At 38.2% G+C, this 16,195-nt stretch overlaps 1 protein-coding gene across 3 annotated transcripts in view; it reads left to right on the plus strand.

Annotated features, from left to right (window-relative positions):
- The window catches only part of TRPC3 (transient receptor potential cation channel subfamily C member 3), a 42,504-nt gene extending 26,348 nt beyond the window's left edge, over positions 1-16,156 (plus strand). For all 3 annotated transcript variants that reach the window (XM_080588713.1, XM_080588714.1, XM_080588715.1), the window contains 9 exons: positions 406-570; positions 2,407-2,623; positions 4,352-4,585; positions 6,229-6,493; positions 8,108-8,303; positions 10,109-10,318; positions 12,441-12,524; positions 13,666-13,741; positions 15,231-16,156. In XM_080588713.1, coding sequence (XP_080444839.1) covers positions 406-570; positions 2,407-2,623; positions 4,352-4,585; positions 6,229-6,493; positions 8,108-8,303; positions 10,109-10,318; positions 12,441-12,524; positions 13,666-13,741; positions 15,231-15,373 — 1,590 coding nt within the window. In that variant the 3' untranslated portion in view covers positions 15,374-16,156. The remainder of the gene's footprint in view (positions 1-405; positions 571-2,406; positions 2,624-4,351; positions 4,586-6,228; positions 6,494-8,107; positions 8,304-10,108; positions 10,319-12,440; positions 12,525-13,665; positions 13,742-15,230) is intronic.
- The last annotated feature ends 39 nt before the right edge of the window (positions 16,157-16,195 follow it).

Genomic DNA, 16,195 nt, shown 5'->3' on the forward strand with positions numbered 1-16,195 from the left:
GGCTCAAGGTGAATTCTGGGTCCCTCAGAATGTCTGAGCTCCACTCAGACTCTGCATGTACCTTGGATCAGCTGGATTTGCTGAGAAATTGTTGGAAGTTAGCACTAAGGCTCAACTCTGACTCGATCCAGTTGGGTATGCAAAGTTGTTCTAATGATGAGTAAAAGATTTCCGTTGTGATTGCTGTCCACGTGTGTGACTCTGTCCTCAAAATGCTTCTTTTAATGAGCTCAGCAGTTTCTTTTTTATTTGTTAACCATTATTTTAAAGGAAAGAAAAAGAGGCGTGGTTCTTAAGGTCTGAATTAACATCAGATATTTAAGGTTTACTGATCCTGTACATAGCAGTCATATAACTCATACTATAAAATTTAATGTGTCTTGGTTTTCTGTCTTTTTTCTGCAGTTTGTGGCCCATCCAAACTGTCAGCAACAACTACTGACTATCTGGTATGAAAATCTCTCAGGACTGCGGGAGCAGACCATAGCTATCAAGTGTCTGGTTGTGCTGGTTGTGGCGTTGGGCCTTCCTTTTCTAGCCATTGGTTATTGGATTGCGCCATGTAGCAGGGTACTGACTCTTATAAATTGTGTATCCTATACTATTCTGGGTGCTGTTTTTAAGTTTCTGGCTTTCAAAATTTAAAGATGTGCCTCTAATTCTGTTGTTTCCAATTTTTAACTGATTAATGATATTTTTAGTCTACAGCAAAGAAATGCATTTCACTCCTATGTTTTCCTTGCAATTCACTTCAAAAAGGAAGTTTGCTCGTCTCTTGCATATTTCAAGGGAACCTGGTGTTTTCTCTGGGTTAAATATTTGTTTACTTTTAAGATAAATGTGTATGAAATAGTATAATTGTTGTTCTGATTATTATCTGAAATGTTGTTTTCTGTGCTTATCTTTAGTGAAGATATTCCTCACAGCTCCATGTCATAGAAACATTAATACTTTATTTTTTGGTAGCGTCTAATGTGGAAAAGTAACATTTGTGCTTGAGCTTTAATTCTCAGTACCAGAAACACCTGACATTTTTCATAGTTCTCATGTCAAACAAATGCAGTGTACCTTCAGATGGGTTATTTGATATTGTAATTTCAAAATGCTTTCTAAAGGTCATCAGCAGGAAAGGAACCTGGGATTGTTTGCACAGGTAGTAAGTGCTGTTTAGTGTGTGCTGGTCTGCTTAGTGCATAGTAGCTGACCCCAGTTTCTGAAAGCCATTCCTTGAAATAAGAATGCTACTTACAGTTCCCCACCTGCTGAACTCATTTTTTTTTTCTTCGGATACAATGCTGCTGATAATGCAGCACTCCACAGGGGATTTTATGATAGTGGGAGGGACATGCCAACTCAAACATGCAGTCGTGCCCGGAGGTCTCTGAAGAGCACTGCTAGGGGACCTCAGTTCCATCTCTGTGCCTGAGCTGATGCACGCGTTGCTGCCTGTGGTGCAGCCTCACTGGTACTTGCCTTCTTTGAGGGCAGGGCTGGGGGAATCCAAGCAGCATTGGCAACGTTAGACCTTCACTGTCTGAATTAAGGACGCTGGCAGTATCGCCCTCAGAGGGATGGACTTGGCACTTTTGACCCTGGCTTGCAGGATGAGGCTAGTACAGATGGAATCACAGACTCTTCTTTTTTGTATAGCGAGTAACAGCAACAGGCCCATTGCTCTTCCCAGCATTGTCTTCTAGAGTCAGCTGTTCCTCTCCTGAGCTACAAAAGGGCTGCCTATGTTGTGTCTATTCTGTCCTAGCAGGTGCAGATGTTGAAATGAATTAGCTGAATTTATTTGGAAGTAATATCTCTGATTCTTTCTTAGTCCACTGTGATGGAATTGTCATTAGTTTTAGTAGACATTTGCAGGTTATTTGTTTGGGACCTTCTGCTCTGAAAAAATGTTCAGTGGATGGAAAACAGTAGCCAGAGGTGAGAAGATGAGTCTGATTTTTTTTTCCTAGAGTTAGGTTATAGTTACAGACAAGCTAATAATACTTTCTTGTTGGTAGGGGAAGTGTTCTGCTACTTGGGGCTTTTATTTATTTGCCATAGGCTTGCTCCAGCCCCCCATTAGCATCTGTGGGCATTAGATCAAATTTTTTCTGTGAGTGCCAGTGTACACTTGTAACTCCTTGGAGTGTTTCCCCATAAATATTGCCATTTAGAGTTTATGGAATAACATAAACACACACTAACAGGGCAGTATAGTCCATGAGACTGCCTTTGAGAGGGTTTTGTCTGAAATGGTAAAGCACCACAGTTCAGGGCACTTGGAAGAGTATCCTTTTAAAACAAAGTTTCAGACTGTTCTAAGCACTGAGTGCCATAAATGCTTCTGAAATACTTGACAAAAGAGTTTGTTTCTTTGAAAAAAATGTGACTGCTTTCATTCTGCCTTTGCAGCTTGGAAGAATTCTTCGAAGCCCGTTTATGAAATTTGTGGCACATGCAGCATCCTTCATTATTTTCCTAGGCCTGCTGGTGTTCAATGCTTCAGACAGATTTGAAGGCATAACAACGCTACCAAATGTCACCGTTACTGATTACCCTAAGCAGATCTTTAGGGTGAAGACTACTCAGTTCACCTGGACAGAAATGCTGATCATGGTGTGGGTACTTGGTAAGTATAATGCCCCTTCCATCTCTGTCACTGTTTGCCTGAAGGTAGAAATTCTAAAAGAAAGGAGAGAAGCCCAGGTCCCGAACCTTCGCTCTAGCTGCAGCACAGTTAAAATTAAGCCCTCAGGGCAGATAACAGTACATTGGAACTGGTGAAAGCATCTCTGTGCTGGCCCCTCTCATAGCAGGGGGTAAATACTTGTTTGTTGATTGGCAGTGACTTTGCTGCAGTTCAGTAATTCTGCCTTTTGTAACAGGAGCACAGGCTTGCTGAGGAGAACACCACAGAAATTTCACTTTGGTTTTCTTAAGTAGGATCAGCAAGTGTACTGTGCTGCTCTGTGTGCAAGAAGGTGACCTCAGTGTTAATGAGCTGGTGCATCAGTGCTTGTGTGGCTTTGCTGCTTAGGTAGGGTTTGGAGAAACCACTGATTCTACCGTGTCAAGGGGCTAATGAGTCAGTTCTCATTACTCAATATTTTTCACAAAAGCTAATCAGCTGTTGGTCTGATTGAAACTATGTACGGCAGAAAATGCCGTTTTCTAGCTTTTCATCAAAGTTAGGTGCTTTACGTAGGAAAACAGCTACTTGATAATGTAGCATTCTCAGCTTTCAGAGGCTGCAGAAGAGAAAGGGAATACTTCTTTGGCTGCTACAAGTTCCTCGCTCTGCCTTTTGAATCATGTGTATCTCCTGGCTTAAGCACTGCTAATGTCGAACTCTGTTAGGGTATGGAGATTAGTATACCTGGTATGCTGCCTGGTGGTAATCCTATTATATCCTGATGGAGAGCAGCCTCTTTGTGTGACAGAAGGCAAGGACTGAGATTTTGGTGGTCTTTAGGACTCAGTCACTGTGAGAAATTTCTTGGACACTCAAGAGACAACCAGCCCCAAGCCAATCCAGTCTGTGGCTGCTGTGCATGTGGTTGGGGTGACAGCAAAATTACAGTTTATATTGGAGAATCCATGGCTCAAGTCTGCAGCAGAGCAGTACTCCCTCCGAACTACACAGCCAGGGAATCAAGGAGAAAGTTTGTTGTCTTTTATTTTATTCTTGCTAACAAACCTTTTTGAAGTAAGAGAAAGTCTTGATTCACAACAATTATATCTCAAAGTCTTGATCTGGCTGTGACCTGGATTAATCCCACATGAACGAATTTCTGAGGAGGCGTTTGAGTAAAAAAGCTGAGTTACAGCCAAATTCCACTTTCTGTGCTGAAAAGCATCTTATTCTGTAAAGTAGAGAACCAGTATTGAAACTGTGCCATTTATATTTGGGCATCTCTGTAGCTGGGTTATTGTGCTTCTCTATGTTAAATAAATAAATAAGTAAAAAATTCTTCTGATTCATGAGCATTTTATGAATGCAAATGGTAAGGAAATGGGAGGTTCTTTTTCCACATTTAACATTTTTCTTCTTTAGAAGCCTAGCATGTTGTCATGTTGTTGGGCTATAACACTTGCACTGTGAAGTTGTGGCTCTATACCATCCTGTATGGAGACAGCTGAGCTTTATCCTTGCATATTTATTTATGTTTTGCCATTTGATCAATCCTGTTGAAACCAAGACAGCCTTACTCAAGGCGTGTGACAACCCTGTGACACTGCAAGTAAGTGAATTTTTGTTCTGCTGGTGCCACGTGGTTTCATGGAATGGGAGAATGCAGGAAATTTAAATGGAAATGGTGTGGCCAACTTTGCTATGTTTTGTCATTTCTTGTTGCAGGTATGATGTGGTCAGAATGCAAAGAGCTGTGGCTGGAAGGACCCAGGGAATATATTTTGCAGTTATGGAATGTTTTGGATTTTGGGATGCTGTCCATTTTCATTGCAGCTTTCACGGCGAGGCTTCTAGCATTCCTGCAGGCCACAAAAGCACAACAATATGTGGACAACTACATTGTGGAGAGTGACCTCTCTGAAGTCACGCTTCCTCCAGAAATAGAGTATTTTACTTATGGTGAGTTTAAATTTTCTGCAACATGGATGTTAAAGTAGAAAAACTAGCATTTGAAGCCTTAAATTGAATTTTTGCTTGTGTTTGTGTTCATAGCATTGTATATGCTTACCTGGTAGGGGAGACACCATGATCAGGCCGGTGGTTTTCCCAGGGCGAGGCTCATCCCCTGCATTCCGGGTGTGCTGACCCCTGCGATTTCCCCAAATGTGGGAAACTCGACTGCATAATTTGGGGGGGGGGGGGTGGGACGACTGCATTTGCGCTCTCCCCTGGCTTTTTTGGGGGTTGGACCTGATGATCTCTAGAGGTCCCTTCCAACCCCTACAATTTTGTGATTCTGTGACTACCTGTTTCTACCTCCCTATTTTTCATTCTATACTATTTAAACAACAGTTGTTATGATGCTAATTTGGCAAATGTTTACCAAATCAAACAATGTGCATAAGGACAAAAGTTCAAATGTAACTTCATTATTTAACTGCCTTTTGTTGTAACTATTTATACAGAGCTAAATTTGACTGTCTTAATTTTAAACATTTGCAAGCTTTATTTTATTCTCAACATAATGCACAGCAGATACAATGTTCATGTGATTTTTTTTTTTTGCTTGGTTCAGTTGTTTCAATATTGTAATTCAATATTTCATGATAAAGGAAGGATGCGAGACCCAGTAATCTGTTCAAATAGAATGGAAGTAATAAACAGTTGGTTATTGCAGTGCAGAAATTAGAGATGTGATGAATTTCTATTTGCAGCAGCAGCAAAGGCTGTATTTGCTCCTGACGGCTCCTTCGATATATTACAATAGCAAATTTGGTTTTGTTGTTTACTTTAATTGCTATATAATCAATTTGAATTTGGATCTATGTAAATACACACTTAGAAACGTGGTATTTTGATATCAAACGCTTTCAGTCAGCAGTGTTGTGCTAAGATGGTACAGTAATTCATGCAATAAAAAATTTATGATTCTATATAAATATCTATATATATGATTCAATATAACTATTGTTTCTGTGTATATTGTGGGTAAAAATCATGATCCTACACCCTCTGCTATCTACTTTCAGTGGCAGTATTGTCTGTGACTTCAGTGAGGCCTTGGTTATATCCTAAATTTTTAACAATGGCAAAAGGTTGGTGTGGTTAATGAGTGAAATTGTTCATCAGCCAACACTGTTAACTTCTCATGAATAAAACCCCCAATATGAATAAATTTCTGGCCTTAGCATACTGCTTATTTACATAGCTAATAAAACAGTAATGCTAAGAAAAGCAACAAGGCATTGTTTATTCTTATTATAGTTTAGATTAAAGTCCAAAATGTAGAAGAAAATGTTGTGTTTTTTCAAGTATAATTTTTCTTCTAGTAAAAGGTAATTTAGTTTATTTTCATGCTGTGTTACTTACAGGAAATAGGAAGAGAGTAGCAGCTGCTAGACTCTTCCAATATTTGTCTTTACTAAATTCAGACATGTTTACGGCAAATCCTATCAAGATTTATTTACAGATTTTTAAGATTTACAGATATTTAAGATTTAAGATATACAGATATTTATTTACAGATATTTATTTTGTATTTTATTTACATTGTGATAAAGGAGTAACACTTTGTATTTACCTCTGTATTTTGTATCTTCCAGCTAGAGATAAATGGCTCCCATCTGATCCTCAGATAATATCTGAAGGCCTTTATGCAATTGCTGTCGTTCTTAGCTTTTCTCGGATTGCATATATCCTGCCTGCAAATGAGAGTTTTGGGCCCTTGCAGATTTCACTTGGAAGGACTGTTAAAGACATCTTCAAATTTATGGTCCTTTTTATTATGGTATTTCTTGCATTTATGATTGGAATGTTCATACTGTATTCCTACTACCTTGGAGCTAAGCTAAACCCAGCCTTTACAACGTAAGTATGCAATAATGTTTAAATAAAAAGCAGCTATGAAATTTTGAGTTTACCACTAAGGTAACAAAGTCTGAGGTACTATATGCTCTCTCCTGCTGTTAAAATTAAACTGAAGACAACGGGAGTTTGTGAGAAATCAGGTATCTCAGAACCTTAGAAAGCAGAATACAAAAGACCAATTCTTCCCTGCTTGAATAATGGAAACTGTCACTGCAGTCTAAAATAATTGTACTAGTGTATTGTGGTAATCATACAGGCTTGTAGACAACTGACTGCAACAAACGGTTATTGATTTCTCCTGAATGACATTTTCCTAAAGCAATTGCTATAATTGTGATCTCCATCTGCGCTCTGTCAGACTTATGTGATAAACAGAGAGATTCAGCCTAGGTGTCAGTGGTAGGTCTCCAAATAACACTTTAGTTTTTCAAGAAAGGGACTTACTGGTTATGTAGATGATGTATTTCTATCTTAGTTCAGTACTGAAACAAATCTATAAACTGCACTGGATTCTTTTGGATCAGATTTGCAGTCTACATGGTAACTTCTTATCATTAGGTGAGTATAGAAGAAGGACAGTTACGTTCGTTTTCATGCAATGAGATGGTTTACTTGCCACAATTTTCTCTGAAGCTTTCATTTTTTTCATTTCCTTATTTATTTTACTTCGTGACACAAAGTGGTGCTGGAAGTAGAAACTACTAAGGGTATTACAAACCAGAGGTAGTTCCACAGGGTGATAAAACTCCGAACTCTTCCCTTTTTCCCATGTTCATACAGGAGGAGGTGTGACTTCCTTGAACACTGTTGCATTTTAATGTAGCTAATTCCATGACTTTTCCTTAATTTGAGTATGATTTTTGCAATTTTAATTTATTTTACAGTATTTGATATCAGGTGTCTAATATGCATAATATTTGAATGCTTTTTACAATCATAGAATATTCTGACTTGGGACCCACAAGGATCATCGAGTCCAAGTTCTGGCTCCACACAGGACCATCTAGAAATCAAACTATTAATATTAATTGCTTAAACAGCCGTGCTATTTTAGTAGACAATATACCCATTCATATAGCTGTGTCCCAGTGATGTGGAAGTCAGCCAGCAGCAATGTTACACTGATTTCAACAGCAGTCTTGAGCGAATCCTATGAGATCTCTTTGGATTCTTGGTTTTGTTGCTAAACCTGTTGCTACCCATTTTGGAGTGCATCCTTCTTAATGGAAGGTTTAATCAGAAACTATTGAAAAGAGTGCAGTGGTCTTCTTCCCATCAGTCCCATTTTTACCTTTGTTAGGACAGGGAAGGTCTGCCCCCTGCAGAGTTAGACTGGAAAATAATGAGAATATCTCGAAACCTGAAAATATGATGGCTTTCTAATTCCTGTTCTTTTGCATGCTTTATCAGTGTCACACCTATATTATCTATAGATGGAGCTCAGTGAGGAAACTGAGCATATTGTGAAAAATATTTTCTTGCATCTTTGTTGTTTTGATCAGTTCTCTACAAACCTGATCATGGACAAGTTGCTTGAGATTGTTTATCAATTACTGTAAACACAGTTTATATTTATTTGTGTAGTAGTAATAATGTTGTCTTTTTTTCCCTTAGAGTGGAAGAAAGCTTCAAAACCTTATTTTGGTCAATATTTGGCTTGTCTGAAGTAACCTCTGTTGTCTTGAAATACGATCATAAGTTCATAGAGAACATTGGTTATGTTCTTTATGGCATATACAATGTAACGATGGTGGTAGTTCTGCTCAACATGCTGATTGCTATGATCAACAGTTCCTATCAAGAAATTGAGGTACGGTTCTGTTCTCAAATTGTTCTCTCTTGTTATATTGAAAAAGGGCAGAATTATTAATTATTATTTTAGTGATTGCATCTTTTGAGTGATGCAAAAGTATGATCAAGGGATTACCTCAGTAAAAGAGATCACAAAAAACACTGGTTTTGGACTGACTCAAACAACCCAGCCAAGCTGCGAATCCTTGCAGGATCTGAACAAGTAGTTCATCTTGCAGCAAATGTATGCGTCTGAGGAGATGGCATCCATCCAGAAGTCTTAAAAAACTCATGTTCAAATGAAGACTGCTGTGAAGTAGAAAACAAAGCTACTGGGCATAACATTTTAGACATGGCTAATTCATTCCCTGTTTGCTTAGGATGCTTATAGCATGTTTTCTTTATGTAGTGCACTTCAATCTTTGGATCATTAGGATATGGATTAAATGTATTTTGATGTATTCTTTAATGGAAACCTGGTTTTCAGTACCAATCTTTAGCCTTTTTAGCTAAACGTGCAGGAGTTAGATACTTCAGTCCTTACACCACTCCTGTGCACACTTTGTTACATTTATATGCCTGCCTGTACTTGGAGTGTGATGTAGGTGTTTTATCTTCATGGCTGTTGTGACTGAGTCGCACTTTGCAGCGTTTACAAGCTTTGCTTGTAATATGTATTTTTTTTCTGCTTTAGATACAATATTAAAATTTGATTGTAGGTTTGCTGAGCTTTTCCATATGCCCTGAAACACTGCAGCAGTATTTCTCCAAATCTACCAAATGACTTGGTTGAACAAATATTTGAATTTCAGAATTCGAAGTTCTTGGCTGCATTGCTTATTAAAAGAGAGATGTCTTATTTGAGTTTCAGTATGATGATAAAGTATCTTCATTTTTAAAGGTAATTAATTAAAGCAGGGTAATTAGCATACATCTCCACTAAAAATTTGGGAAAATTCAAATTGGAGAAGATACTTGCTTTTAGAAATCAAACCCAAGTTGCTGAAATGAAAATAAAAGGATTATTATAGTTTTCCAGACCATAAGTCCTGATACTATTCAGAGTACTACATTCATGCACGTGTGCACACGCATCAGCAGGAGGAAAAAAAGAAGAAAATCTCAGACTTAGTGTACAAATTAATATGATACTTCCAGTACTTTCAGTGACTTCTGGGGAATGTCAGGGAATTCAGCTGGAGAAGGCTGGTTATATTAAACCAGCTTTTCAACTTTGTAGTAGACCAAGTTGAGCCTTGCAATACTTCAGTAAGGATGTACCAGGACAAAATGGGTTTGTCATTTTTTAACAATTTATTCATGACAGTGAAGTTCCTATTTTGTGTGCTCTATTATAAATCAGCATTACTTTTCATGCTCTATGTGAAAAGCTGTGAGTACTACCACTTTAAGCAACGTCTGCCTTGAAGCCAATACTTTGTCACTTGTTTGAGTACCAGGTTCATGTGACCAACTTAAAGAAAAAAAAAAGATTTAATTAAAGAAAAGTTTGACTTTAAATAGCAAGGAGTTTATATGGTAGCTTTCAATTTCACTCAGTGCAAAAATAACACTTGTTTAAATTGTTCAGATGCTTGAACTAAGTACTGACAATGAGATGTTGACATAAAGAGACAGCTGAAATTTATTTAAAATAGTCTTGATAGAATGGTTACATTTTTGCAGAGCTATTGGGATTCTTACTAGCAAGCAGATAACATTTACATGAAAACAGAAAGAGTAGATATTTAAGAGTTTTATTTGGGAGGAAGTTTTTTGCATTTCATTTTTTAAAAAGTATATACTTTTTTTTCCTCAATACAGGATGACAGTGATGTAGAGTGGAAGTTTGCCCGTTCTAAACTTTGGTTATCATATTTTGATGATGGAAAAACATTACCTCCACCATTTAGTCTTGTACCAAGCCCCAAATCTTTTTTCTATTTTGTCATGAGGATCGTTAACTTTTCTAAGTGCAGGAGAAGACGGCTACAGAAGGACATTGAAATGGGAATGGGCAATTCCAAATCTAGGGTAGGTACTGAAATCTTTTTATTATCATGAAGGAATGTATTTCCATTCCAGCATTTTACTTTTCTTTAAATTTCAGTGTGTAAATTGTACTTCTGATGATAGTACAGTGATAAATGTAAGCATTTATATTTATAGATCTGTAATTCAGATTGTTTTGAACCAGTATGTCTAGGCAAACAATGGCAATAAATTTTCTTAGGACAACAATGTCCAATGATTAGAAAAACACAGTTAAATAACTGACTCTTCAAAGATGCAATTAATTCCCACAAGGAATGACCTAAATATTGAACAAAGATGCTTTCATCCTCCACTGGAAAGATTTTTAGTTCAGGATGGAAGAAAAAAAAAAAAGGAGTTAGAACTTTTTCTTTCGCTAAACCAGGTGAACAGAAAATGCTGTATGATACGTACTTCCTACTGCCACAAGCTATGTTCTTAACAGAGGACAACAGGAAAGAGGCAAAATAGGCGGTAATAATCTTTAGCACTTCCATGACATTCTGAATTTAGGTATCTAAGTGGTTTTTTACAAACATTAATGAATGCAGTGTCACAACACCCATGTGAGAATTGGATAATTTCTCCGATTTTTCACGTAAAAGAGGTTTCATTTGGCTTTTTCTTTTTTCTTTCTTTCTTTTAATAAGTTAGGCTAGAGGTCCTGTATATTATAAGGACTCAAAACTATTTTTGAAGATACGTTTTGATTTGGTTTACTGTAAATTACCAGAAATGTCAAGTCCAGTTACCTTTTAGAAAAGATCTTTTCTAGAGCCTGGATGTTTTGATCTGTTGGTGCTACTGAATCTTCCATAAAGAAAATATTTTCTCCAGTTTTCTGTAGGCAGTGAAAGTAGATACATGTTTTCTAAAATGTCAATTTTAATCTGTTTAGCTGAAAGCACTTTTGGTACTAACTACTCACTCACTCTCTAATGCTCCAAATGCCTGAACTTCAGAAGTTCTCTGTGCTCACTGTTCAGAAGATGTGTTTAAAATAACAAAAATCCTTGATTCCCTAAGATATGCTATTATAACAAAGTGTTCAGTAGCACTGCCATATCATACAGCAGCAGCTTAGACTTTAAAGTCACTAAAGAACAAAAATTCTGTCTGAGTCACTGTTGAGACAAGTCAGGTTGAACTAGTTTTGTTGAACTACAAACCAAATAATCTTTCTCTGGGAAAGGCAGCCCACAGCCTCTTCTGAGTCAGGCTGAACTGGCACAGTTTTATGCTGTGTACAAAGATAAATCCTGGCCCAGTCCATGGATTGCCTGCAGGAAAGCGGGCAGCCTGGAGTAGGTAGAAACACCCCACTTGTGGCCCACCTTACGTGACAGGCTGTGCGCATTATAGGCACAATATACGTGACACAGAAAGCATCCAACTTATTGTGTAGGTGCAGGCTGACTTCACTTTGTTCCCCTAGCCCACCAGAGAGGTCAGCCATCATTGACTGAATGACTAACTGGTCACACAGAAAACTAATGACAGATACAGATTAGGGCCTTCTGCTATGGCTACACATTTTTACTTCACGCTCACCAGTGCATCTGAGGTAAGAATTAGGTCCCTGAGTTGGTAGTTACAAACCTTTGGCCTTCATCACAAAAGCATCTTGTCCCAAGTGACTTTTCCTGTTTCTCACTCAGTGGTACAAAAATAATGAATTATTTGGGAGCTGATGACTTTGTGGTGGAATTTGCTGATCTGTTAATAATTGAACACTGACTGTTTTCTAGCTGTATTACTATTCCTGATAATTGTGCTTTAGAAGAATACTTTGTACTGAGCAGGAATGGTTTTGAGCATGTATTTGCAGTTAAATATACGCCTAAGTGTGTGGATGTTAAACACAGAGCACAACAGCTCTGTTAAAGCCAGACTCTCTCTTCTTGCTATGGTCACTCATCGTCACCTCCAAGTCATAGTTCATTTCCTCAGCTGTGTAAACATAAATTGTTTTGGAGCTGTGCTGTGAACAGGATGGCTAAAATAATCATTTTTTTTTCAATTTATAAAATCAGACATACCAAAGTGGTGGTGGGGGTCAGAGGGGCTGATTTCTAAATGTTAATTCTATCACATGTATTAACTTTTTCTTATTGTTTTCTAGTTAAACCTTTTCACTCAGTCGAACTCCAGAGTTTTTGAATCACACAGCTTTAACAGCATTCTCAATCAGCCAACACGCTATCAGGTAAGTACATCCACTGGTCACTGTTTTGAGTAATAAGAAGTGTGCGAAGGTACTAGCAGAATGATTTTTTGCCTTCATGAGATAAAGAAAACATTCTGTAGAAAACAAACCCCAGGATGCTACTAGAAAAAAAAGGCTGTTGTTGTTCAAGCCTGATTATTGCAAGCATTTAAAAAAACTGACCCAGACAAAACTTAGATTTTTCTTTGACGTCACAGTTCTGAAAGTCTAGGAAGCAAACTTTGGAAACTGATTCCTGGGAAAGAGCTATGGAAGCATTGGACTGCCTAGGTTAGCATTACTTTACCTTCCTTTCTTCTCATGATGTGACATTCAGAAATTCTGCAGATGGGAATATTCCTGTCTATTAAGAGGAGCCTGCTGGATATTAACTTCCTGTGTTCTTTCCTGTTCAGAAATAAAAGAGTAAATAGAAGCTCTTGTTCCCCTAGTGAGCATGTGGAAGGTACATAATCCACCTGTACAAATTCTGTAAGGCAAGTTACATTAATTATGGTAGAACAGTACCAAGAGTATTAGTAAATATGAGGAATCCTTGTAGTTGCAGTATAAAAATACAGTTTTCATGGCTGATGTTACACTATCATACTGTTGTGTTTTTTTTAAAGGTAAATATCTAATTATTACTATTTCAGACAAATCCTAACGTGAACTGAGTTTAACAAAGAGTAGACCTATTCTGAAGCTACTTAAAGCCTAAATTAGGAATGCTTAGACACCATGCTACCGTGCGTCATCAGTTTGCAGCCCGGTGGTGCATCTGATGACTTCGTAAAAAGCGAATTGGTGACAAAAAGCCAAACTTGCTCGTTTCCACTTGCTAGCTGCATAGAAAGAAACAAAATTACATTCTATATTTTCCTGTTGTCCTGTTCCATCCCAACAATTGTGGTATTTTGTAAATTAAGAAGTAACTGGATGAGAAAGGTGCTTATTTGTAATGACAAATCTTTACATGCCACCAAAAAAAAAAAACAAAAAAAAAACCATAAAAAGCAACTGCTTCATCTGGGGCTAGTCATTCTTTCACTTGCCTACCTCTCTCACAACCTCAGAAGGAAAAGTGAATAGTTTCATTATGTGTGCCTAACCTGATCATATAACTGTTTTAATCCGGCAGCAAATAATGAAAAGACTGATCAAACGTTATGTTCTGAAAGCACAAGTGGACAGAGAAAATGATGAAGTAAATGAAGGTAAGAGACAGCATTTTCCAAATTCCAGAGAATTTTTGTCTTGTTTATTTGGAAGTATTAGAGTGGTGCATGGAGGCTTAGTTAAAATGAGTTTGCCTACTTCAAGTGCACCGAACTCACGTAGATAGTAATGGAGTTACCCCTGTGACAATAAAAATAGACAATTAGGACTGAAGAAGTAGAACTTCCGAGAAATATTATGGGCTTCATCTTACAGATGGAAAACTGGGGTACACACGTGACACACCTGCAGTCACAGAGGGAAACTTGTGAGGAATCACTCACAAAGTATTCATGCTTCCACAGTCCTTGTCAGAGCTACAGGATATCTTTCTCTCTGTTTCATTTAACTGAACACACAATTAACCAGACCACGAACCACTCGTGTTCCCATCTTTGATAAGCTGTGTGGAATACTCATCTGTTGTTGCACATCATTTTGAGAGGGGAAAGAAAAAAAAAAACCTGTGTACTTACCTGTACGGTGAGGAAAAAATGAGAATTGTAGCCACTTTTTTTAGTGTACAACCAGACATCTTTTGAGAGATGATGTATCTGAGGTTTGTGTCTGTGTCAGAACTGCAGGGCCTTGGGAGCATCCCTGGTGCATGCTCCCATTGAGCTGAGACTAAGGCATGTCCTGTCCTTGACGTCCTGTCCTTGCCTGGGCAGGCCCCCAGATGAAATAATGAGGGTGCACGCAGCATGGAGCTGACTGCCACCAGTAAGACACACCTGCTTAGCATGAGCAGTTCTAGTCTGGGTAGCTGGGATGATTTCAGTGTACCAGAAACACTTACCCAAGCTGCTCAGCGGGCAGGTGTGTGCTCTCCAACTGGTGGGAGTGATGAACAACCTGGGACAAGAACAGCTTTTACTGGCACAGATGGATCAGGCAATTGCACGCATATATGATGCGAGGGGCGTTACTAGCCTGGCCTCCACTATTGTTTCCATTTAAATGCTGTTTTTGTCCTTGTGTCAAATTCTAACAACTTTAAATTGGTTGACTCTTTCTAATTCAAAGGTTGTTGGTAAGGAAGAGGAGAGAGACCCAGAAGCTGTGAGTTTTATCGCCAGCTCTGCCACACTTTTCCTGTGTGATCTCAGCATATCACGTCAGAAAAAAATCTCTTTGCCTTTTCTCTCTAAAATGGGGGTACTAATATTTACCAGCTGTTCAGCAGTGTTGCTGTGATTAATGCATTAACCTATGTAAAGGGCTTTTTGAACCCTTGGTGTTCTGTATACATGTGGAGCACAACACTGGAGTATCAAAATACCTTTGGTGCTCTCTAGGGGTGGACATGTCTCAGAGAATGAGGAAGAGGTAAAGCCTTCTGCCCCACCCCACCACCTGCTCCCATGGACATTTCAACCAGCAGGGAATAATTTGAAGCGGGCACTGATGTGACTTAACATTATTTAAAGAACACTAAACAGACTTTGCTAACAAGTGTGTGTGTGTTTGTTTTTTTTTCCACTACAGGTGAATTAAAGGAAATCAAACAAGATATCTCCAGTCTTCGCTACGAACTCTTAGAGGATAAATCCCAAGCAACAGAAGAGTTAGCAATTCTAATACATAAACTCAGCGAGAAACTAAATCCTAATATGTTGAGATGTGAATGATTCAACAAACGAACCGTGGCTTCGACTACAGCACAACTATTTATTGGCAATAATATTTCAGTATCTTATACTTGAAAAATGTATTGTAGATTTTTAGCACTCAATAACTTTATGTACAGCTTCTCTGGAATTTAGTCTTAGGAAATTTTATTAACACACCATAAAAAGATTGCTGTCTTAATTTTAATCATCTAAAAGTAAGAACTATCCAACTTTTTTTTTTTGCACTTATGCATTAAGAAGGTAATTTTATGAGTTGCTGATATTTTAACAGGTTTCTGAATACATACTGAAACTTCTTTGCACTAAATTTGCAAGAAAAAATTAAAATAATGGCTACAGTGTAGTATTCTGTTCCTTGTATGAATAGGACCTTTGATAATACAGTAAATCAAGTAGAGAGCAGCGAAGGGTTACTTGAAATCTTTATTCTTTATTAGCGATGCTAGTAGTATGTAGAAGCTGAGACCTCACGGTATGATTACAAGGAGTTAATGAAAATCGGGTAAGTGTGACTGTTAAGTGTAGTAGCACTGTCTAACGCCTCTGTACATACATGTACCTGCCCTCCCGTTTCTTAATTCAGCATACTGACTTTCACTCGTAAGGACTAGACTTGTGTTTTTTTAATGACTTTCCAAGGTACCGCGATCTCAGTCTCTTCACGTGGTAGAGATGATTTTTTAAGATCCCGACTCCGCGCAGGGCTGCCGTTTCGTCACCCTGTTCTGCCCCACGCCTCTGCTGCTTACTTGTTAAATAAAAACCTCCATTTTTTCCTCACCCGCGCCGTTGTCCCGCTGCTTTGGCACCGGCCTGGAG

This window comes from Anser brachyrhynchus, assembly GCF_964034855.1.
Source record: "Anser brachyrhynchus genome assembly, chromosome: 4".
NCBI classification, from domain to species: Eukaryota; Metazoa; Chordata; class Aves; order Anseriformes; family Anatidae; genus Anser; species Anser brachyrhynchus.